This window comes from Pipistrellus kuhlii, unplaced genomic scaffold (assembly GCF_014108245.1).
Source record: "Pipistrellus kuhlii isolate mPipKuh1 unplaced genomic scaffold, mPipKuh1.p scaffold_m20_p_6, whole genome shotgun sequence".
In the NCBI taxonomy this organism is placed as follows: domain Eukaryota; kingdom Metazoa; phylum Chordata; class Mammalia; order Chiroptera; family Vespertilionidae; genus Pipistrellus; species Pipistrellus kuhlii.
In genome coordinates this window covers 46,747,112-46,772,305 of record NW_023425562.1, presented here as the reverse complement: position 1 = coordinate 46,772,305, position 25,194 = coordinate 46,747,112, and the positions used below count along the sequence as shown (strand labels likewise).

The 25,194-nt window shown below is 41.3% G+C and overlaps 1 protein-coding gene and 1 long non-coding RNA gene across 24 annotated transcripts in view; both read left to right on the top strand.

Annotated features, from left to right (window-relative positions):
* NEDD4L (NEDD4 like E3 ubiquitin protein ligase) overlaps window positions 1–25,194 on the top strand; it is a 294,560-nt gene that overhangs the window by 235,876 nt on the left and 33,490 nt on the right. For 7 of the 23 annotated variants that reach the window (XR_004984505.2, XM_036419451.2, XM_036419460.2 and 4 more), the window contains 8 exons: window positions 3,210–3,284; window positions 4,896–4,955; window positions 10,135–10,266; window positions 10,781–10,900; window positions 11,965–12,162; window positions 17,818–17,895; window positions 19,580–19,634; window positions 19,736–19,789. Coding sequence is in view for 22 of the 23 variants with exons in the window: in XM_036419451.2 (XP_036275344.1) it covers window positions 3,210–3,284; window positions 4,896–4,955; window positions 10,135–10,266; window positions 10,781–10,900; window positions 11,965–12,162; window positions 17,818–17,895; window positions 19,580–19,634; window positions 19,736–19,789 (772 nt within the window). In the remaining variant the exon portion in view is untranslated. The remainder of the gene's footprint in view (window positions 1–3,209; window positions 3,285–4,895; window positions 4,956–10,134; window positions 10,267–10,780; window positions 10,901–11,964; window positions 12,163–17,817; window positions 17,896–19,579; window positions 19,635–19,735; window positions 19,790–25,194) is intronic. The other 16 variants (XM_045574928.1, XM_036419436.2, XM_036419437.2 and 13 more) reach the window with 10 other exon arrangements.
* On the top strand, window positions 19,796–25,194 carry LOC118708267. The gene is made up of 2 exons (XR_004984513.2): window positions 19,796–20,532; window positions 22,121–25,194. It is a non-coding gene; the product is annotated as an uncharacterized LOC118708267 (long non-coding RNA).

Sequence of the window (25,194 nt, the reverse complement as noted above, 5' to 3'; positions counted from 1 at the left end):
CCTTTCTCTCAGAGGTGCTTGCATCGAGTACCAAAAGACACTGAGGAACACTGAGACTCAGGAACCTCATAGGGCGGGGCTAACCGGGTGCCAAGGCTGTAGGCTCCACCCTGAAACTCCGCCCCATCCAAGCTGAGCACAGAGGCTCTTGCAGTTTTCCAAGTCTAGTCTAATAAGGCTGTCTCCTGGCATAGATACAGCTGATCCTCCTACCCTACCAACTCAGGGAAGCAGCAAAAATGCCGAGACAAGGAAACAGATCACAAACGAAAGAAATAGAGGACAAAAAGCGACTGGATATAGAGTTCAAAACCACACTTATAAGGTTTTTCAAGAATCTCCTAGAAAAGGCAGATAAAATAAACAAGACCTATGAAGATATTAAAAGGGATCAACTAGAAATAATAAAGGATCAACTAGAAATAAAGAATACATTCTCTGAAATAAATATTATACAGAGTCCTAAGAACAGAATGGAAGATTGCAAGAATAAAGTCAAAGATTTGGAACACAAAGAGCCAGAGGACACTCCTCCACAGAAGCAAGAAGACTAGAGAATCCAGAAAGTTGAAGATAGTGTAAGAAACCTATGGGACAACTTCAAGCGAACCAACATCAGAATTATGGGCATCCCAGAAGATGAGACAGAGCAAGATACCGAAAACATATTGAAAGAAATAGTGACAGAAAACTTCCCCCACCTGGTGAAAGAAATAGACTTACAAGTCCAGGAAGCACACAGAACCCCAAACAAAAGCAATCCAAAGAGGACCACACCAAGACACATCATAATTAAAATTCCAAGAGCAAAAGACAAAGAGAATATTAAAAGCAGCAAGAGAAAAGCAGGTAGTTACCTATAAAGGAGCACCCATATGATTGTCAGCTGATTTCTCAACAGAAACCATGCAGGCCAGACGGGAATGGCAAGAAATATTCAAGGTGATGAATAGCAAGAACCTACACCCAAACATACTCTACCCAGCTAAGCTATCACTCAGAATCGAAGGCCAGATAAAGAGCTTCACAAATAAATTAAAAAAAGCTAAAGGAGTTCATCACCACCAAACCAGAATTTTATGAATTGCTGAAGGGGGTTCTTTAGGAAGAGGAATAAAATAAAGATAAAAATTATGAACAACAAATATGTAACTATCAACAAGTGAATCTAAAAACCAAGGGAATTAAAAAACCTGATGAACAATATTAACTGGTGAATATAATAGAATCAGAGGTACGAAAGGGGAGTAGACTGACAATTCTTGAGGAAAAGAGGAGTGGGGGGTGCGGGAAGAGACTGAACATAAACTGTGCACCTATGGATGAGGACAATGGGAAGTGGGGAAAGGGCAGAGAGTGGGGTGGGAACCTGGTGGAGGGGGGAAAAATGAACTTTTGTAATAATATGAATAATAAAGATTTATTTTAAAAAACAAAAAAAAGAAGGGTTGTGGATTTGGAACACTGACATCAGGGTAGTAGCATTTGAATTGGGGTTCTCAACAATTAAGGACACTCTTTCTAGAAGCTTTTAGATGGGGCTGAGCCTTGGTGAGAAGCTGCTGCAGCAGCCATGAAGAACTCTGTGCTTGATAATACAAAACTGCAGAAAAAGCCCATAGAAAATTCCTGCTTGAGCTTGAATCTAAGAATAAATGCAGTCTCAGTTTCTTGAGAAATTGAACTTAAAGATGTTCTATAGTAAAGATGGGAGTGATATCACTGAAAATATAATAGTATCTTTAAAAAATAGTCATTATTGCGATCATATAAAATGTAAATGGGTAGAATTGCATGATATGTAAAAACAAGTAAATACAAAATTGCTCCTTATTCAGTACGTTGTTTTTATTTTAACAGACAAACATTGCCCAATTTTGTGAGATGCAATGATTATTTAATGTGGTTTTATATTCAGTCTGTTAATGGTTTTCAGAAAGAGAAATAGCACTGAGATGAAAATTTAGTACTAAAGGGGCAGAGATAAAAAGAGTTTTCATATATAGGACATTTGAATTGGTAAAACTGTTGCTATGGAAACAATATAAGCAATGAAGCCATATATTTAAAACCTATAAAAGGAAGTATTGCAGTAAATATAGCAATTATATACAGGACATTATACATTACACATTTGATTTACTAGCTTAGCCTTACTATTTCTCCTCATTCCTTATCTGTATGACTTTAACTCCATTGAGAAGCCAACATTGTAAATAGCTGACCCTTCAGAAGTAGCACAAAATTATGTTTGAGTCTCCCTGGATATAGAATCCAACTGGTTCTTTGTCAATGATAATAATCCTAATATAGAAAGATCCAAGTGCCATCATGACTAAACAGTCACCATAAAATGCATGGAACACCTCTGGCCCCTGAGCCACTCGCCATGGGGGGGGGGGGGGGGGAGTGGCGGGTGGGACTAGAGGCTGTTGAGCTGCAGTGGGCTGCTTAGCAGAGCAGCAGTGAGCTTAGCAGAGCAGTCGCAGGGCCAGGGGAGTTTCATGGAGCAGTTGAGGGGGTTGGGGCTGGGGCGGGGAGCCTCACAGAGCAGTCATGAGGTGGGGGGAGTTTCACAGAGCAGTCAAGATGCAGGGTGGGGTGGGGGAGCCTTACAGAGCAGTCATGGGGTGGGGGGAGTTTCCCCGAGCAATCAAGGGGCTGTGAGCATCCTGGAGCATCCTGGGGTGGGGAGCTTTACTTAACGTGGCAGGGCGACAGAGGCCAGCGACGGAGGCCAGGGTAGGCCTAGGGACCCTAACCGCGCACAATTTCATGTACGCTGGGCCCCTAGTAGTCAATAAATGTTTAATAATCATATCTCAGTGTTCCTTTCTATAGCATGCATCCCAAAACAAATGCTAAGACTTCCAGCTTTCAATTTCCATTTTTCAAGCAACCCTACAGTGTTATGGTGACCTTTTGAATTCCCTTTCATGCTTTGATCTTGTTCCCTTATTTTTTGCTGTTATTTCTAACTAAGGACTAATCAAAACCCCTGTCTGCTTAAATCACTGAGAATGAAAACAACTGCAGATAACTTGACTGCTGAAAGGACTACTCTCATTACCCTGAAAAGATGATGTTTCATTTAATTGCCTTCTATTATCATAGTGATGTGAATAGAACCAAGCAGTATGTTTTGTGAGCCAATGAAACTCTTTCTAAGAATGTTTTCTTGATGCTCTGTGTCCTTTCCTCCCCTTCAGCAGAGGGAGCCCTCCTCAAGACTGAGGTCGTGCAGTGTCACCGATGCGGTCGCAGAGCAGGCTCATCTACCACCGGTAACCTACGTGCATTTCCCTTCCTCAGTTGGCTCTTTCAGCTTTTTTTAAAAATCACTGGGGCACCGAGGAAGAGTTTTTCCTGTGCAAATCCATTTACAATATAAAGGAGACGCTCAAATTTCCTAGCAGATTGCCCAAGGAGAGTGAATTTCCAATACAAAGAGTTGTGTTAGCCACCAAAGTCTCTAAAATGGTAAAAACTCCATTGATTAGTTTTTTCACCCAAATGAATACCAATTCTGATGTGCTCACTTAACTAAAAGCTTACATTAATAACTAATTTTTTAAAAGACTGAATTTAGTCCTTCTACTGTGCTCTGGTGATTGTATTTAAGAACATATTGAATACTTCTAAACAGGAAGAACTCTTCCAGGTGGGAGCGAGATAGGCTTTCCACAACTGATGGCCTAATTAACCCCACACAGCCTCCTGTGCCTTCTCCCTAAAGGCAGCTCGCTAAAGAATTAGCTACAACTTGTTTCCACTCTCCCACAGTTTCTCTAGTTAGCAGCAAGTATGGAAGCGTGGCAATGTTTAATAATATAGGAAATAAATGAAAATGAGTATTCCAATTGGAAGGCAGACCAGAACTGCTTAGGGAGATGTTTGGTGTACACGTCAAAGAAAAGAAACATGTTGTGACTTTGTTTCTTCTTTTGGGGGGGGAAAACTATGTGCTTTTATTTTAGCATGTTCAGTGTGATGTTTGACCATCACCAGCTTTTTTATGACTCCGAATCCTCAATCGTTTTTAGCACTAATATTTTATTGTGTGTTGGGAGGGCGGGGGGGGACGGGGGGGGAGGTGAGGGACAGTGCACTTACAGATTTTGAAAGCACAGTGTCTTTCCTATTGTGTACACCTTTGCACAAGTCAGAAGGATTTTTTTGCCTAGCTTTTATCTTTTATGTTTGCAAAATGAATGAATGAGTTCACTAGTCAACTGAGTGGCCACAATAGGGACTCATTTGTGCCTTGTATTCAACGTGCTGGTTGATAAGAAGCTTGACTAGAGCGTCCTTTCTGGGGTGGTTTCGGTTCAGGACTCCCCCACAACAATCAGCTGCAATGGGCTGGTGGGATCCTCCGCCTAATGATTCAGTGATCTTCCTTGATGAATTAATGGCACTTCCTCTCCTTTTCACAATCAATGTTAATTTTATTTGCCAAAGAGTCTATTTTCCTGGAAACGGATTACTCCTGCAAGCTCCTCCCTTATACTCTCCAAAGCTGAAAACTCACTGATCACCAGTGGCCTCTTGAATTTTGATTTAAGAATCTGCTCATTATTTAAGAGTGGGAGCAAAACCATCGTGGTGTTCAATTTCTTTTCCAAAAAAGACATCTCATTATTGTTATTGAGGTTGTCAATTCATTGTTCGACCAAATTGAGGCTGCAGCCTGAGGCTCTGTGGATGGGAGGTTGACGGGGTCCTTGTTCCTCTGGTTGTCAGTGATCGCTCAGCTTTACTTGGACAGTAAGGGTTTCAAGGATTCTGATTCATGTCACCTGCCTCACTGGCTGCCACAGCAGTGATTCCTGATTCAGTAAACAACGGGTGGTCTCCCTAAGTGCCTTTCACTGATGTAAATTATCATTTAACAGCCCAGTGCCCCAACTAGGAGAGCGCGTTCTTCAACTGTCACAGGTGGTGAGGAGCCAACGGTAATGATACCCTTGATCAGACTTTAACAGCAAAACTGTGGGTTGGTCTTAATATTTTGAATAATGGTGAATATGCTCCATCTTTTTTTGTGTGTGTGTGGGGGGGGGAATATCAACTTTTTGTGCTGCAGAGATGCACATGGTTCTTTTTTTGAAATATATTTTTATTGATTTCAGAGAGGAAAGTTGAGGGAGAGAGAGAGAAACATCAACAATGAAAGAGAATCACTGATTGGCTGCCTCTTGCACATCCCCTAATGGGGATCAAGTGTCCTGATCAGGAATCAGACTCTGACCTCCTAGTTTAGGGGTGTCGAACTCAATCAGAGAAAGGGCCAAAATCTAAAATCCAGCCTAAATCGCGGGCTGAATGGTTTACTGAACAGTCATAAACTGTCATTGTGATGGAAACGCAGCGGAGTGCAGTGATGACAGCACGGTGCGGGCCACATTGCAAGGCCTGGCGGGACGGATTTGGCCCTCGGGCCTTGTGTTTGACACATGTGTCCTAGTTCATGGGTCAATACTCAAACCACTGATCCACATCAGTCAGGCTAGTCTCATATAGTTTTATCAGGAAGACTGTCAAGCTTTAATTGCATTTAATTTGACCATTAAGAATATATTTTTGGCCCCTCTCCCATCATTGATGTTTCTATCTCTCCCTCTCCCTTCCTCTCTGAAATCAATTATACATATTGCCGTTAGTGTTTGCACTTCCAGTAAACTTTTGCTGTTTATTGGAATGGTTGGGTAAATGAAATTGGTTGGAAGAGAATCAGGAGAGCCACAGGAACTGAATGCAGTTGCACAAGTGGATGTTCAGTTGGGCACGGTAGCTATCTCCTGTGTGTTGAACACTGAGTTAGATTTTCTGTATCATGAGCTTGAACCAGTGACTCTCCTCACAGGAATGAACAGATGTTTATGTACTACTTGGAGGATGGGAGGGGAGGAAGTACATTTAATAAGTTTGAAAGGTTTAGAAATAATGGTGTTTCTCTAAGCCAAGTATCTGTTATTGTTATTATTCGTTATTTAAAATAATAGATTTGACTATGTACTTTAATTGTCTGTTTTTTATTTGATCCCTGAAGACAGGCTAGCTTATAGTTTATGCTTAGAGCTGCTATGGCTATTTAAAGAATTTTCCTTATTGTTTCACCTTTGTTATGTTTGTTATAATTGCTTATTACTTGAGAACACCTTTAAATACATATACAATTGCAGATTTTCTAAAGAATGTTGATGATTTTTAGTGAACAATTTAGTTACATTGTTATAATGTAATGCTCAGCATTGTACACAGGAAAGTCAAATTTGCAGTCAGCAAAAAAATCAGCCTCATTTAAGGTATTGAGCCGCAGTAATTGTGAAAGTCATGTGTTGGGTAGGCCAGCTCAGCTTCCAGTAGAAGGTATGAACCTTCAAATGAAGTGGCACATTGCTTACTGTGCACTGGAAATTTCTGTGGCAGTAGAGCTGCAAGGTGGATGAGATCATTTCATGAAATAATTTTAGTAGAATTTAGTGCTGAGTATCCTCTTCCATCCATGTTTGCATTTTATTGGTCTTGGCAGCTGTTGTTAATATTGGAGTGTGTGGCACTGTTATATTAAATGGTGGGATAGACTGGTTGTGAGAGCACTGGGCTCCATGTCAGTGCGAATCCTGTGGCCATTACCATAGCCCTCTTCTTGCCAGTACTCTCCCTTCCCCCACCAATGAATAAAAAACACAAAAGTTTATTTTGATTTTGATTTTGAAGAATTGGGCCATAGGAGTAGTTCCTAAATGTTTTACCTACTCTCATGCTTTCTGTGTACCTGGTCATCTTTTGGTTGAAATAAGCCAACTAATTTTATGGCCACATTCGAAGTTTCAGTAGGTTTGACAGTATCACATTTGTTTCTTTTCCATCATTTCCCTTGTCACCAATGCCCTTTACTTTCTCTTTTCCAGTTCCATCTCCTAGCGTGTTTCATTCCCTCTTACACCCTCTCCCAACCCTCTCCCTGTCAGCCCCACACAGAAGTGTACATGCTTACATTGGAACTGTGCTCTGCTCGCGCTCGCACTCGCTCGCGCTCTCTCTCTCACTCATTCACACACACACACACACACACACACACACACACACACACAAAAGGGATCTCATGTACATTTCACTTAGCAACTTGATATTTTTCACTTACCATTATCTCTCTGGAGCCTGTTAATGATTACATAATTTTCAGTCATGCAAATGCACCAGTTTATATAATCTCCCCACCTTGGTGAGCATTCAGCCCCTTGCCCCACCCGTTTTGGTCCTGCACCATGTTGCATAAACTATCCTTGTCCACCTGTCTTTCCTTGGTAGTGCTTTTATTTCTACAGATCCCGATTCTCACCTGCAGAACCACAATCCTTTCATTTATCACAAAAAAGTACACTTTCCAGGGAGCTAAGCAGGAGCCCTCTCTGAGATGGAACAAGAGGGACTGCACAGTCATTTTGCTCTTTGCTGTATAGACCCTAAAATAAACAGGTGACGGGAATGGCAGGGTTTGAGGGAATCTTGGGGCACTGGTGATAGTGCCAAACATTTGTCATCTGGAAAAGCCTGTTTGAACTTTGATAGTTTAAACATAATTGATTCTCCCTTTTAATGAAATAATTGGAGCCAATATGCAGCTGTAGCACAACAGCTGTTTGGCGTTATGAAACACAGTAATATATTCAGATGAAAAGCTATGAAATGTTAAATGAAGCTTACTATCCGTTTTAACATATCTCTTGACTAATTAACTATTTCTCAAGGTAGAATGAAATGAAGTGCATATGTGTAATCACACACACGGCAATGGAAGTTGATTTTGGCTCAGGACTAGCCCCTTCATGGTCTGTCATAGAAGCTGGGTCCTGCCCGTCCCTAGCTTTGAGTGAGAGGTTTTGAGTCACAAGTGGAATCACCATCACAGACTGTTCTCCATGGTCAAGAAATCTATAAGGAGAACATTTTTATGGCACCATCTCTATTTAGTGGTACTAAATTGAGTTACCAGTTCTCAGTAGAAGGTACAATGAACATTTTAATCAAATTCAGTGTTCTCTACTACACTACTAATTTCCCATAATCTGATTAGTTCTATTCACTGTGGATCTACGTGCTGGAATAGTGTGCTGGAAGTCATACAGCCTTAGTAGGAATTCTGAGATTATCTAGGACATAGCCAAACTATTCTAGTTATCAGACGCCTCACAAATAACCTTTCCAGGGATGTTATAACTGCAAAGCTAAAGGTTTCCAGTACAGAGTTTTCTCAGGGCCTATCTCATTGCCTCTCCCCAAAAATAACAGGGAGCAAGAAAAGCAACAAATTCCATTCAGTACTTCATTTAGCCAAAGCATTTTTGGTCATCATGTGAGCAATTGTAGGTCAAAGCTTGTTGATAGCACCTATTTTGCCACACAGTCCAATTGACCACTAACTTAGGATACAATTTGGGTTCTAACTTGGTTTGGCAGAGTCGGTCTTTTATAGATAAAAAGTAGGCTCTTTTCTGCTGGAGCCACAGCTAGAGGAGGAGGGAGGAAAGAGCTTCAGGTTGTAGATAAATTCATCTGACTTCAGTACCCATGGAAGGATCAAGTCTGTCTGCTGATGTTTCTTCCCACTCTTGTGGAATCCCCACATGTAGGTCCAGGATGCTCTATGATCAGTCTTGGAATTAACCATGATATTTCAGATTTTATCTGGGAAAATGTCAAGGAAGTAGTTGCTATAGTTTTAGAAGAAAGTTTTGTTGCCTTCCCTGTTCAACATGTTTTAGAAATAACCACTGAGGCAGCTACTCCAAGCCCTCAGTTAGTTTTTCTCTGGAATGTGCAGTTGAGCTCAGGCAGTAGAATATGGAGCTTCATTAACTAACATCCCCAATGATGTGGTAGCATCCTTAATTATGCTACCCCAGGGTCATGCAGTGGACTGGGGGATCCTCTGATGTGACCCTCTCTGCCACAGCACATTGTTGGTAGGAAACACGAAAGATGGGATGAGCACAGGAGAAGCGGGGCCAAGAGATTTACATTTTCAGCCTTATATCAAGAAAATGATAGCTGGTAAAACATCTGGAGGGTGAGAAAATCCTAATTAGGGGAAATGGTACCCAGAAAGACATGGCTTCCTTTTGTATCTCAAATAATGTTTAGCCTCTTGCTTCTTTTGTGTTCTCCTTGGAGCCTGCATAGCTATGGTTGGCTTCTTGTATCTGAGCGCGCACCACCCCACCCCCCCCAGCCTTAGAGTAGCACCCCTTCCCCAGTGACAGATCTGATATACAGCAACCATACATCCAGGACTTCCTCCTGAGACAGCATTGACCTCAGATGTCCATCTCGGTGCCTCCTTGAGTCACTGAAACATCCTTGTTATTCCAGAGTTCTCCACCCAACTGCATTTCTCAGGCTGCTGCTTACCAGCAGAAGTGTCTCAGGAATCCTTTTCGATCTAATTTGGAATATCTAAATATAGTCACTCTGTACTGGACATGTTTCTAAACCCGGAAACTGCCTGCGCTTCCTTCACCCTTTAGAGACAAGCTCCGCATGGACAGACAGGATAATACAGCCTCCGCTCGCCAGGAGCCTTCTAAGCTGGGGCAGTTGGAGTGTCCTAGTTGGTCCTCTTGGTTATATGCCACTGGTGTGTATGAGAACTCCTGGAGAAGGCCCTCTGTGTACTTTTCCCCATGGAAGATACAATATAAGGGCCATAAGCTGATGAAGAATTTAGGAATAAGCTAGGAGAGTATCCCTGTGGCAGCTATATCAAGACATTTCTCTCATAGACAATGACATTTGATAATTTGAAATACCTTTAAGCTCTACATAATTTGGCAGTAAAATTTAGTATCTGAAACAGATGGTTTTTTCTCTTAGCACGTTAGCAGCTACCATTGCATTTAAGGCTTAGGACATTAAGAATGCATTCTGTAAGATTTTGGACTCTAGAGAGGTTCATTTCACACTAGATTTGAAGCTACTGGAAATCTACTTCTGTTTTCAAGACACTAGTGTTTTGGATACAAATAGAGTTAACTTGCTTTGTCTAGAAAAAAAATAATGTGTACATTACTTTGTTAAAGTGATCAGAAAACAACTGCACTAAATAATGACGGTTTCTTACACAAACAGCCATCAGTGGCCTACGTGCACACCACGCCGGGCCTACCTTCAGGCTGGGAAGAAAGGAAGGATGCTAAGGGACGCACATACTATGTCAATCATAACAATCGAACCACCACTTGGACTCGGCCTATCATGCAGGTATGCAGATCGCCACACAACTGAAAATTGCAGGCAGTTGAAGCTGAAATGTACGTGACCTCCACACTGCTATTGTTTATGTATTGTCCTGAGAACCCATGTTTTAGAAATGTTTTTTTTTTTTTCCACAAAGAAAATGTATTATTTTAAATATATATGCCTATGGAAGAATTTGGTCCCCAAATCACTCTGTCTCTTAGATATATATTTTAAATGTCATGTGAAAGATATTTTCAAAGTAAGAGCTTATAGCAGTGTGTAGGGTCTCTCCCAACCCCTCTCCCATTTTTTCCTGAGGCTCGTTTTCATGCCAGGTTAGTGATTCATTTTTATTTCTCTTGAATGTGTTTCTCCAACCTTCCCTCCCCCCATTATTATGGTTAATCATTTCCTCCATGCTTTAAATAGGCCAGACCTCTCATTACTGCTGGCTGTGTTGTTGTTTGGGGCCACACTCCCAACCGCACAAAGGGAGATCCTCACATGAAGCTAACTTGTTTTTGCTCCAATGTAGCTTGCAGAAGATGGTGCACCTGGATCTGCCACAAACAGTAGCAACCATCTAATCGAGCCTCAGATCCGCCGGCCTCGTAGCCTCAGCTCGCCAACAGTAACTTTATCTGCCCCACTGGAGGTGAGAAGGCTATTCAGTGTACTTGGGGTCACGTCTACCCTGTGACTTCTCATTCTTTCTTTTCTCTTAGCTTGGACTTCAGTTTCGCAGCCACCTTCCTGTCTGATCATTGTGTTCTTGGTGAAGGGTGTTCTTGTGCAGCCTCATTACCTGCTTCTCTGTTGCGCCCAGCTCACATCCTTGGGCTCTCACCTGATTCTCATTCTCATGGGGCTGAGGCCATAGTGACTTGTGCTGTACATGTGGGCCCCTCTCTTCAGAACTTTCTCCATTCTTGTTGTTTCGCCTCTTCTTGCCTATTACCTCATTAGACATGCATAATAACTCTTTCAGATAGCTGTGCTTATATTAAGTTTTAAACGATAGCTGTGGCTTTGACCATTTTTTGCCTTTGGACTGTAGGGTCTGTCATTGTATGGGGCATACATGTTTCTGATGCATATCTGCACCCCTAAGTCATTGCTGTGCATCTGCATTGCTCTCCTGTTTGTGTGGTCTTAATACCATATCTTAACATCACTGCATCAGAGTTGGAGAAGCCAGAGCACAAATGTTCAAGTTCTAAACTTGACGATGTCTTAGAGGTAGCTGTGGTATTCTCTGTGCCCTGGGCTTAAATGCTGATGATTGGGAATGAATGATAGCTCTCTTCCTAACTGTGATATAAATGTCATGGTAACCGTACAAGTCCAGGTGGTTTCTTCTTGTGCTCTGCAAATTGCCCATCCATTCTTCATCAGACTGTGAGCTCATTAAGAGCGGGGTCACGTCTTTCTCCATCCTCTGTAAAGTCCTCATCCATAATTCTCAGTAGAGTATACTATTTTTCGCATATATCCAATAGCTATCAAAGGATGGTGATTTTAAGTAATTAATGTTCTATGTTTAATCAGTAGAAAAACTTTAAAGTTTGATTGATTTAAAAGTAAACAAATGACAGAAACAAGTTTCTTAGGCGCTTCCTCTTGTCCCTTTCCAAATGGAACATTCGTGATACCCAAGTACATTTTGACACATCTGGACTAGCACCTGTAAGAGTTCTAATGCTCATTATTATTCCTTAGGGTGCCAAGGATTCACCCATACGTCGGGCTGTGAAAGATACCCTTTCCAATCCACAGTCCCCACAGCCATCACCTTACAACTCCCCCAAACCACAACACAAAGGCACACAGAGCTTCCTGCCACCCGGCTGGGAAATGAGGATCGCGCCAAACGGCCGGCCCTTCTTCATTGACCATAACACAAAGACTACAACGTGGGTAAGGTCGCTGTTTTTATTTGGCTCCGTTTCATCGTGAGGTCTGACATTCATTCTCTCATCTCCTCACTCCGTACTCATGATTCTTGTAGAGAAATTTCATTGACACCGAAGCTTGTCCCCAGAGGGTCTTCTCAGCCTGCTTCAATATCTTGCACACAGGGACTGATGGGAGGGGTGATGGATGGGTGCGGGGTCAGGGCCAGCTGCCAGGTTGGATGCCTTTTCTCCAGAACATTCCTGGACAGCTGTAGTTTTGACAATTGACTGTATTTGGGGGAAAAGCAGTGCTCCTTATTGCTAGGATGTTGATGCTCCTGCTTCACCTCTCAAGATGGTATAATAGGAATTCTGATCTTTTTGAAAATAATTTTTCTTTGTCAGTTTCTTTGCATTTTTATTAACATCACCCATCTTTGTTTGATTTGTTCTTTTCGTTTGTACCATCCACCTCAGTATTTTACTTTAGTGTTTTATGCTTCTGTGCTGCATTTCACACCTTTAATTGTGGGGTAGGAGATGTACTGAGGATTTTGGTTGTAAATTTGATAGCTCTTTGTTGTGAACATTTTGTCAAATTTAACTCAGGAGTGGGTCCTGAGAAAGAATCTGTGTGTTGTATGAATTTGTACAACATGAGATTAATTAAAAGTGATTGTGCATATCTTTATACTCCTCTGTTCAGGTTTTAGCTGAATCAGTGGTGGAATTCATTAATGTAGCTCATTGTGTTTTAAAGAGTCAGGGGCATTTTTCTACTAACAACCTGTAGACCTATGACTGAATTTAAATTGGTTCTCTTGTTTCTGACTGTTCCCGAAGCTTCAGGTTTGTTTTCCTTCCTGTCCTTATGTCCCCAACTGATGGCCTGGGTTCAGAGTTTGACTCAGTCTTCCTGGCGTCTGTGCTGCTTGCTTAGAATTGATGTGACCGGAAAGCTGGCTGAGTTTGGGGATTGATTGCCAATGGCCCTAGCTCTCTGGTCTCAGATCAGAGGTGAACACATGCTTTAAATCCCCATTTTTAGTAAAGACACGAGTGGGTCCATTGTTAGAACAGCAGTATTGTGTTAATGAAGGGGACTGAACCAAAATGTCCCAGACTGTCATTTATACTTTGCCCATGGGCTAATGTTAAATCAGTCCCTTGAAATTGGACAAGAGGGCATAGATATCTCTCTCTCTCTCTCTCTCTCTCTCTCTCTCTCTCTCTCTCTCTCTCTCTCTCGTCCTACAGATGGATGGTAGTAAGCATATCTCTATGAGGACATTCTAGGTATTTGGAGCAGGACTGTGACTGTGCCTTTTATTGCAGAATGCTTAATATCCTTGGTTCCTGTCACTGAATAACCACCATTTCTTTCCCTTCCCCACCACAGTGATGACCAAAAATGTTACCACACACTTGCAAGCACCCCTTAGTGAGAAAAACTCTAAAAGTTCTTCCTATTTTAAAGTAAAGGAATTAGCCTGCCAGAGGAATTTATCATTTAGATCTTGGTGACATTCATTAAACTCATAACTACCTCGAAGGCATATAATAACATGTAGCTTTGTTTGACTCACCTTTGAGTCTCATATCATATTACAGGTTTGTGGCCAAGACAAGAGTAAGAGATAGGTAGCTTTGGGGAAAACCAACTATGGAGATTTGTTTTTTAAGTCTTTTTTTCCCCCCCTCGTTGACATAGAACCTGTGGCTGCCCCACTAAGAGTATGCGATTCTACAAATCCTCAGCCAGGAATGGGCATTCCCGAAATAGGGGGTAAATAGTATAAAAGGAGATGGATTAGTGTATGGAGCCACGGTGGCCAGCCAACATAAGCTATGGTTTTAGTAATCTGAACTAGCTTAGTAATCAAATCCCCTAACCTTCTCACAGCCTTTCACTCCACAACTGCAGAGTAATTGCAGCTGGGCAGGTTTGATTTTAAACAGCCCCGGCTTTGTTTACTGCCTGCATCGTTGCTGAATGAAATCCAGTTTGAATTTCCAGTTGTCCCTTTCTACCCACATGCTTGTTATTGACTGATTTACTGGTTTAAAAATTTAATTTGTTAAAACAACATTTTGTTGCTGCTGCCATTGTTGAAAATCCTTAAAGTAACAACTGGACATTCCCCCGGTTACTCCCCTTCTTCTCTAAACTCAGACAGGCTGGCCCAGCTGCTATCTCTCCTTCTAAACAAAGGCCTCTACAGAATGCTCACTTTCGAAGGATTGCTCTAAATTTCCTGTTGATTTGGACAAAAAATGGAGGGATAGTGGGAACTGTAAAGATCATTTTCAGCTTAAAATTTGTTTTGAGTTGGTTTGGGATTTGCTTCGTGTTTTTTTATTGTTCTTAAAATTGTTTTTATTGATTTCAGAGATAGGAAGGCAGAGGGAGAGAGAGTTAGAAACATCGATAAGACTCATCTATTGGTTACCTTCTACACACCCCCTACTGGATGTCAAGCCCACAACCTGGCATGTGCCTTGACTGGGAATCAAACCGTGATCTTCTGATTCATGGATTGATGTTCAACCAATGAGCCTCAGAGGCTGGGCTTGCTTCATTTTTTAAAAGAGAGAACAAATGAGAGGTCAGCATAGCTTTTCTTAGATTTGAGCCCTATGGTGAAAAAGGGTGAAATGCTGGTAGAACAGGTGGAGAATAATGAAAACAAGACCCTGCCCCCCTCAGCCTTCGTGTTCTTGACTCTTGCACTAAACCAGAGCATGAAAAGATCAGGCCAACATTTCCCCTGTGTACACGCATGGAGGAAAGTTCCTGTTGAAGTCTGTTTACAAAGCATGATCTCATATTAAAGCAGTGTGCCTGCTGTCCATCTGGAATAGCGTCTGAGGCCCCAGCCTGTAAGCGCAGGTCTGTCCACCATGCTCTCATTCCTTAGTAACACCTAGAAGAGGCACTAAGCCCTGGCCATGTGAGGATTCCTTGTGGCCAGACTTCCAGCCATTGGTTCACTTGTCCCTACCTGGGGTGGACCATGGATGCCTGCGGGGGCTACCAAGTGACAGAGGAAAGGTTACAAGAAGCCTTTGATATGTCCATTCCTTCCTTCTGTTAAAGGAAGCAGCTCAAAGCATGTAAAAACCCAGTGGCCCTAATGCCGTAATGACCAAACGACCAGTCACCAGGAGGCGTGGAGGGGTGGCGGTGTGCGGAGTGGTATGTGCGGTGAGGCACGCAGGAGGGTGGGGATTACACCATGTTTTTGTAGCAAGACAGAGTATGCCTTATGAAGTTTCAGGTTTGTTTTCTACTGGGTCCAAACCTAAGAAAACTCATTGTAGCTGAGGCCTGGTTGTTGATCTCTTCCAGAATGAGGAAAAAAGCTGTCTTTTTTTTTGAACCAGGAGTATTCCCTTGGTTTATGTAATCCCGACCCTCCTAAATGCCTCGCCACACACACCACCCCGTGCACTGGTGCAGGACCCATGACCCCTCCATGCCTCCTGGTGACTGGTCATTTGGTCAATACGGCATTAGGGCCACTGAGTTTTTATAATATAGACTAGAGGCCCGGTGCATGAAGATTCATGGAAAAATGGGCCTTTCTTCCTCTTGCTACAGGCACAGAGCCACCTTTCCACCTTCCCATGCTGTCCAGAGGCCTGGAGCAGCTAGGGTGGTGGAGAACGCCCAGCCGCTCAGTACCTGCATATGCAAATTAACCCACCATATTTGTTGGGTTAATTTGCATACTCGCTTCTGATTGCCTGGTGGGCATCATGAAGGAATGGTCAATTAGCATGTTACTCTTTTATTAGATAGATAAGTAAGTACTCCCCTGTCCCCAGCCCCACTGGCACTTTAATTTCAGCTTCTTTTTCCCTCCCGTTTAAATTACCACCTTTTTACCAGGTTGTCTTTTCAGTAGCTTGTGTGTGGGATTTGAAGGTGTGGCTAGCTTGGCATGTAGCATCAGAAGCCTTGTCCTCTTTCATATCATAGCGGCCTCGGGCTCTCTCTAAACATGTGTGGTCAGAGGTGTGTTCCTCAGGGTCCCCATGGTTGTGACATTAGCTGGGCCAGCTCACAGTTAGCCCTGAGTGGGTAGCTTTTGTGGTGTTCTGTGCTCTGTAAGTTTCTCCTTGGTCACAATGAGCCTATCACAAATGTTTCCCAGAATACCAGCTGCTCAGACTTTCTAAATCCTAAATCTACACACTATATGTGTTCCAATCATCTACAGAATATCGGCCTATTTTATGTTTTTACTCATCCTTTTTAAAAGCATACTAGTGAGGTTCAGGGTCAACATCCATCATAAACCACTAACATTAATTTTTTTCAATTAAAAGTTTGCTATAGCTAACAGAAAGCAAAGCTTGATTTTATATTTTGTGATTTTTTTTTTTATTCTTGCCAATTCCAAAATTCTGTCACTTTGTTATAATCCAGTAATTCTAGTGCTTTAAAACTGTTGACTGGGGATAAAACAGCTTTATTGAGATATGATTCACATACCAAGCAATTCACTCATTTAAAATATACAATTGAATGGGTTTTGGACAAACATTGGACAAAGATGTAGAGCTATCACCATAGTCAATTTTAGAACATTTTTCATCCCCAAAGGAAACCCCATACCCACTAATAGTCACAAAATAAGTTTTATTACAGGATTTTTAAAAACCTTAGGCTTATTTTATTTATATTTTATTGACCTGAATTTTATCGTTTTCTAACCCTTTGAGTTTAAAATATGAAAATGCCTTGCATTTTCACAGAGCCTATATAAGAGACAGCTCCCAGACTCAGGGTCAGAACCTCTGGGCAAAGTCTCATTCTTTCTAAAATTCAGTTTCCCCATCTAAGGAAAGAGAGATCATGTAACCCTCCTACGAGCGTGGTTGCAAGATTATGTGTCTGATTACTTTGTCAATTATAAGTCATGAACCAAGATGGCTGACTATATATTTCTCTTTTGTTGACTTTCTGTGGTATCTTAAGAAGCACATTCCTTAAGAAAGATATTTTGCAAACTTGTAAATATTAAGACATACACGAAAATCTAATCTGTAGAACTGGAGAATCTCAGTCCATTTGTCTAATAGGGATGTGATTTTTATGACGAAGCCAGCCAGCGCTCTCTGGGATAGCTCCTGACCTGCCAGGCAGGCCAGATTCAGATTCTCTGCTCTAGTTCAGGAAGGGGTGGGAGGGGAAGCAGGGAAGTGCAGTGCTTACAGAGAGGCTGTTACAGTGTGTTAGGCTAGCCACCCTCACTTGCAGCTCTGGATCCATAGGGAGATTTACAAACCAGGCTTTCACTCCCTCTTCTGCGGTGTAGAGCCTCCTCTTCGCTGGCACCCTTTATTCTGGTTTCCATAGTAACATCACTGCTAGGTCCTTCTTCCTCTTCACCTGCTCAAGATCTTGGGAAAATGTTAACCTTTTATTTAAATGTTCTTACTCTCCTTCTTTCACCAAGGACAAGGAGGAAGAATGGAGTCTCTTTTGAGAGGTGGTCAGCCAGGCTTCCTGTTCAAAGATGGGACTCTCCCTCCGTCATGCAGGCAGGAGTGTGGCTCATTCACATGCCTCCTGCTTTCCTTGGAACATGCAGCTCCAGAAGGGGAGGAGCCAGTAATAGCACACAGATGTCACTCTTAACACATTCTGCCTTTTACATTTTTCTTGCAGGAAGATCCACGTCTGAAATTCCCAGTACATTTGCGGTCAAAGGCACCTTTAAACCCCAATGACCTTGGCCCTCTGCCTGTAAGTATACTGGAGACACATGGACAAGTCTGAATATGTTTATTCATTTATCTGCCCAGTGTTGATGGAGAGGCCCTGTGACTTCTTTCTCCATACTTTTGGCCCATTGGTCTATAATTTCTTAATAGAATCAGGTGTATGGCTGAATTCTAATCGTACATACAACCAGCTAGTACATATGAAGGAGGTTTCTGAATTGGTACCTGTCTGTGGAAGGTAGACCTTGCAACTAGGATGCAGGAGGCATTTTTTATAGATGGCAATTTACTGTAAACAGCACACGTTTGTTTTGTAACATAGCAACCATAAGTTCTACCCATGATAGAAACCAAAATATTAAAAATGGTGGGAGAAAAAGGCATAGGTAATCACAGAAAGTTTAGTAAGTCATTTAATCTGCAGATATTTTAAACTTACCTCCCTGGTTGGTGGCTGTTTGTAAAGCTAATTTATATATCAGTTTGTTCTTTTTGGGAACCTGAATGGGGTTGAGCTATTTACTACAAAACTGGATTTTTGAATGAAAATTTTACCATTCGTCCCCTCCTTGACCCACCCCCAATTAAAAATAAATAACCTTACAGGGGCAGGAAGGGGAGGAGAGATTCTAATACTATTTTTAGATGAAGGGCACTGGGAATTTTTTTATTTGTTTTTTCTGTTGCCTGGTGTGTGGTATATTTTGGCAAAATTTGAAGCTAGGGAGGTTATGATTTCATCTTTATTCATTAGGTTGTACAAATATACCACCCTTTGCAAATCTGCCTGGTTCTGGGTTTAGATGAGAGAGCCCAGAATGTGTCTAGAGAGTGAGTTTCAAAAGGAAACGATTGTGTGTGGTCTGGACCTGTTAGGTTCCTAGTTTCAAATAGCAAATAGGTGCAGTTTAGGCAATAAGTGTACCAGTCCTCCTATGGAAAGATGATCCAAGCCTTTTTGGTTCCCACATTTGAACAGTGAGAATTCACAACAGAGAAGTGCAAGTATTCGATTCTTCAACCAGCGATGACATGAGTAAAGCATCTGTCTCCAACATTTTTATATTATCCCTTCTCCTCCTTCTCCTTTTAGTATTTAGTAAATATTTGTTTAATTAATTGAGCTGTTCATCCCCAAACTCAAGTGTTCATGGCAGTGGTCAGCAAACTGCGGCTCTCGAGCCACATGTGGCTCTTTGGCCCCTTCAGTGTTCTAACGCCACTTCAAAATAGACTCACCCAGACCGAAAATCAACTTCTGCGCATGGGCTACGAAGTTTCAATCACACTGTCCGTGCGTGCCCGCACACTGTATTTCGTGTAAGAGCCACACTCAAGGGAATAAAGAGCCACATGTGGCTCGCGAGCCACGGTTTGCCGACCACTGTTCCATGGGATGCTGAAGCTCATATGAAATAGCAATCCCTGTTTCCTGCTCAAGTGATGAATGACCCAAGACTGTGGATATGTGCTCCAAGTGTGTTCCTAGATGTTGTTGAGGGTTAACTTGAAATGTTTGTGGTTTATTCTTAATGTAAAACTATACCCTAGGAGGGAAGAGTAAGGTGTCATAATTTTGCCTTTGATTTTGGTACAGCTAACTCATTTTTACATATTCTCTCTCTCTCTCTCTCTCTCTCTCTCTCTCTCTCTCTCTCTCTCTCTCTCTCTCTCTCTCTCTCTCTCTCTCTCTCTCCTGATACTAGCCCGGGTGGGAAGAAAGGATCCACCTGGATGGCCGGACATTTTATATTGATCATAGTAAGTAGGCACTGTTATGGACACAGGGATTGCAGGTAAAGGGAGGGGAAGGGAATTTCAAATATTAGAGTGAAAGCTTTGTCATTTTACTCTTTGTCTAGGCAGCCAGGTGTTATGTGGAGAGAATGGTACCAGAGAATCAGTGCCCTCGTACGGTACTGTGCATTCCCCCCACGTTTGCTGTAAAGTAGCCCAGCAAGCTTTCACCCAATTTGATCTTGTGACCTATTAACTTTATTTTATTTAAGAACTATTTTTTGGTTGATGACCCTTTGACTTTTGCGCTTTTAATAAATACACTCTGGTAATAGAAAATAAGATTAGAAGTGATGACTGAGTCCAAAATCTGTGTGTGTGGTGCTTGATGCAACACACACGTGTTTTAAACACTGCCTTCACGGTCTCAGGGCGAGGTGCCCATTCTGACTTATTTTCTATTCATAGCATGTTTCCTTGCACCCAACACACTAATATATATGCAGTTCTTTTCTTGAAATTGTGATATATTTGCTGTAGACATTTGCTCCAGCACCTATGAAAAATGTGTGATTTCTCATTTCAACTAAAACTAATAAAGGTTTGCTTTTAGCCAGTTTTTTTTTCTTCCCTTTCTTGAAGTGACACATTCTCCATATTTGTACTGTATATCCCTTACAACTTCTGAAAATGTGTATGAAAAAGAAGTCTTTAAATAGATTTGAAATTCTAATCAAACATGCAGTTTGGTAGTATTTTGCTTCTTCTTGTCATTTGATTCATAAAAAGTAAGTCTGAACCAGGTTTCCCCAGCCTCACATTGTCTTAACTCATCACATTGATTAGATAAGCACATTGATGAGCCAATTGCTGGGGAATCTAGCTATGAGAGTGGGGCTTATCACCATCTCTTACGCCAGTGGTTGGCAAACTCCATTAGTCAACAGAGCCAAATATCAACAGTACAACGATTGAAATTTCTTTTGAGAGCCAAGTATTTTAAACTTAAACTTCTTCTAATGCCACTTCTTCAAAATAGACTCACCCAGGCCATGGTATTTTGTGAAAGAGCCACACTCAAGGGACCAAAGAGCCACATGTGGCTCTTGAGCTACAGTATGCCGACCACGGTTTAAGCTTTAGTGCCTCTTCCAGGTGTTACCAGGCAAAGGAGTGCATCATAGACGAGCCTTCGCTTTCTGGCACGGGGTTGAGGGCTTATTAATTAAGTGTTCAGAAGCCCAACAATTCAGAATTAAACCAAAAGCAGAAGTCCTCAATATATTTAGAGGTATGGGCTACCCTTTGGTTTAAATTAGAAATGCCACAGACCGGAGGCCTAGTTTTGTCTTTAACCAGTAAAGTACTGTTTACATACTTTCCAGAAATTTACAGTGAGCATAAAATTGCTTCCATAAATGCTTTAAAATATGGGTGTTTTCTTAATATACTTTATTTTCTTAGCCTACTTTGCTAAAAAGTAGTGGGATCATATCCCTTTACCATTAAAAACAAACCAAAATTTTTTCCCTGGTTTTTTTATACCTTACAATTTTAGTTTCAAAGATAGGTACAAAATATGATTTTATTAAAACAAGGTCTTATCCAGGAATGCAACCTTGGTCTGCTGCATACAGAATATTTCACACAAGACTGTGGCTGTGTCCTGGCTAGTGATCTTCAGGTCAATCTGGAGAAAACTTTATAAATGTTCTCTCTCTCTTTTTTTAATATATATTTTATTGATTTTTAACAGAGAGGAAGGGAGAGGGACAGAGAGTTAGAAACATCGATGAGAGAATCATTGATCAGCTGCCTCCTGCACACTCCTACTGGGGGATGTGCCCGCAACCAAAGTACATGCCCTTGACTGGAATCGAACTTGGGACCTTTCAGTCCGCAGGCTGACGCTCTATCCACTGAGCCAAACCGGTCTCAGCTATAAATGTTCTTAATGTACTGCGAGGACCCAAAAACAAGAGTAACACTATTGCAAACAACCATACTAGTATACATTAGAAGTAATGAAAGTCATAGACAATTTTTCTAGTGGCGTGCATAGAACTAGTATACAGTTGATGCTTTGGGAAACAGTGACTTGAAGTTGGTTTCTGGGAAGTCAGTGGTGATGGTCAGAAAACGGAAAGAATTTGCTTTGAGAAACAGCAGCACTGGTAGCCTCAGCTGTATTCTATCCTGTGTACTAGGAGGCTGAGAGGATAGTTACTTGGTAACTGACTGAGCAGTTCCTTAATCAGTCCCTCCAAGCACAGCATCCCTCGTTTCTCTTGCCAGAACAGTTTGTGGGAGTCTCCTCTTTCCAGAGATTACAGTTTGCCTTTGCTTAACCATACTGAAAGGTTCTCTTAACCTGATTAGTTAGATCAGAAACAAGGTAAGAAAAAGATCTGTGTATGAGAATCTCATTAGCTGTTAATATAACATTCTTGCCATTTCTCCTCCTCTGTCATTGTTTACTCAATGAAAAGTGATAAAGGGGTTCATAGCAGTGAAACAGAGTTCAATTCATCTGCCTTTTCCCAAAAATCCAGCTTACCAAAAAATGCTGAAGACTTTATCAGCCTAATAGGTACACTCCAAAATGGGTCTAGTTACCTGGTGGTGTCATTGAAAAATTTCCTTACCTTCCAAATGAACCTTTTTCTAAATAGTTTTCCCACATCTGATTTCTGCCAAAGTCAGCATCTCACTTTGGTGTCTTGGGATAGAAACCAGGTCATCCTTATATGTGCCATTTACTGTGAAAGTGACCACCTTGGGAGTTACTGTCACCCTGTCTGCCAGCATCACTGAAACTCTGAATGACAGGGACAGCAATGCCCTTCTCTTTTTAAATAATTATGCCATTTATTTTCTGCTTCATAAATTCTTGAGACATTAGACATTTTTAAGATTTATAATTTCAACCTTAAAGATTTAATCTAGAAAGAGATAATGTTCAGTATTAATCTTCTCTTTAGACGCCTTGATTTATTTGGTTGACATTTATTGAATGGCTTCTATGTCTCGAGCCTGGTGCAAAAGGTTAAGAGAAGATCTTGAACTGAATCTCTGCCTCTCTTAGGAATTGTGTGACTCTTCTTAAAGACCAGATATGCCCAGCAGCTGACGAATTGGTCACAGATATCTTATATACAAAGCTAGAGGAGAAAATTAAATTCTAGCAATGCTGTAAAATCCTATTTGAGTCTATTCTGCCCATAGCCTTTACCAAACCAGTAAATAGTACCTAAATTGACTGAGTTTCTCATTCTTCTACTTCATTCTTGTCCCTTTATTTGAAAAACTATCTTGAAGACAAAGCAAGTTTAGATTTTAAAATTCTAGGGGAAAATTGGATAAATGGCCACCATACATATAAAAATTTACAATACTTAGCTGCAAAATTGACCTTTATAGTAGCCACACAGAAACTAGTATGTATCTGAGAGCTTAGCCAACCATAAAGGAACTTTGTTATCACCATAAGCTTCATTTGGTCATTAAAAATAATAACACATTATTATGTTACATATTAGGCTAGGAAATGTGTTAAGTGGTGGTGAGGAGGCTGCAGAGAGGAATAAAATACAGCCCCTGTCTTTGAGGGACTTAGATTCTAGCAGGAGTACCAGGGAGTATTTTAAGTGCTGTGTTAGAGGGAAGAACCCCTAGTTAATGTGGAAGCAGAAAAGGCAAAGAGTGCACCTGCTTGCCAAGTGGCACAGGGTGCACCACAAGGGATGGGGAGTCTGCAGGAAGGCCTTATGAAATGGATCACTCTTCAGACATATCCCCACACCCAGTGTACAGTGATTCCAGCATGGAGAAGGTGTGCAGGTGTATGAAGCTATGTAGAGAAGTGCGGCAGGGTTGCCCGTGGCCAGTGTACAGAGAAGCCAGGGGTGGCACACCCATCAAGTTAAAGGCGGTCTGCCAGGTGTGGGGACTCGGTCCCTTCTGCAGGCAAGAGGGAGCTCCTGAGGGATTTTTCCAGAGGAGGTGACAGTGGTCAGGCTTGTTCTTTGGAAAGATCCTTTTGACAGAGCTATATAGAGGTTTTGAACAGGGATAAGACTGAGACCAGGGAAACCTAGAGAATGGTCCAGGGAAAAGATGAGCACCCAGTTTGGTCACCCCAGAGGTAAATGGTGAGGTAAGAAAAAGGTGTGTGTCAAGATTCCAGATTTGAACAGTGAGTGGATTGTGATATTGTTCATCGAGAATACAGGATTCCATAAACAGTTTTGGTCTTGGAAGATTATGGGTTCAATTTTTATAGAGTTGAGTTGAAGGTACCTATGGGGAATCCAGGTGCAGATGTCAAGGGTGGTGCTTGAAGTTGAGGTTTGGACTGAAGATTTGGGAGTTGTCATGAACAGGTAGTTATTGATTTATTTTTTGCTGTGATGACAATACCCAGTCCTTACAATGATAGTCCAACGCAGTTATTACTCAGTTCTATTATGTTCCCATTATTTGGTTTTCTTTTCTATTGTTCTCCATCACAGTAGCAACTTTTACTTTCCAAAATCTTCCATTTTCAAGGTAAGGAACCCATCAAGGTTCTCTAAAACAGTTGAAGCATTTCACGTAAATTGTCTTCCAGCATGCACAAATCTAGAATCATCATGTGCTTTGATAACTTTATTTGAAGACTTTACTGTGCTTCTATTAAAATAATTATAACCCCAGACTCTGAAAAATCCCTGATATTACTTATTCTTGAGTTGACAGGAAATAATTAGAATCAGTATTTTTCTCAAATAATTTCCCATTTAAAAAAAAATCAACTTAAATTTTCTAAAACTCCAGAAAGAACTCATTCTCCCCTAGTCTATCCTCCACATTATCTTTTATGTGAATTCATCTCTGTACCCACCACACACACACACACACACACACAGAGTAATCCATAAAGTCTTTTTAATTATGCACAGTCACAAATCCCAAGTGATGCCGGGGAGCTCTTGTTCATTATCACCTGCACCGTTGGAGTAGTGGTGTAGATGGCTTTGAACAATTTTGTTAACATTGACTTTTTTGGAAGAAAGCCACTTCTCACCATGGCCAAAAGGGAAGCCTTCCTCTAGAATCTTCCTCTGCAGTATGTAATTCTCCTTTTTTGGACTGCCTTACTTATTGGCTGCTTCCATTGTTGTGTGCATATGAGTGGCACATGAAATGGATTATTCATTTGTTCACTGGAGGATTCTTAATTGAAAGCAGTTTTTCAAGACCATAAGCACAGGCAAAAGTATTTGAAATGAGAAAAAGTAATGTGTGTGTGTGTGTGTGTGTTAACTTTTGGCGGACTGAGACTTTTTGTGCCTTTTTTCAATTAAACGAATATCAAGATCAAGTTATAAATCCTTGAAAGAACAGGGGTTTATAATTGAACTTTCAGCAGATTGCTTGCCAAAAAACAGTGTAAATAGATGGTTTTACTTTAGTTGTGCGTTTTGATTGAGTGTTTTTAACTAAACATTATATAGGTTTGCCATACAAAGTATCATTCTCTTCTAACCCTGAAATACTAAGATATTATCTTTGGGGGCCCTGTTGGGGGACTAGACAGCTTTTG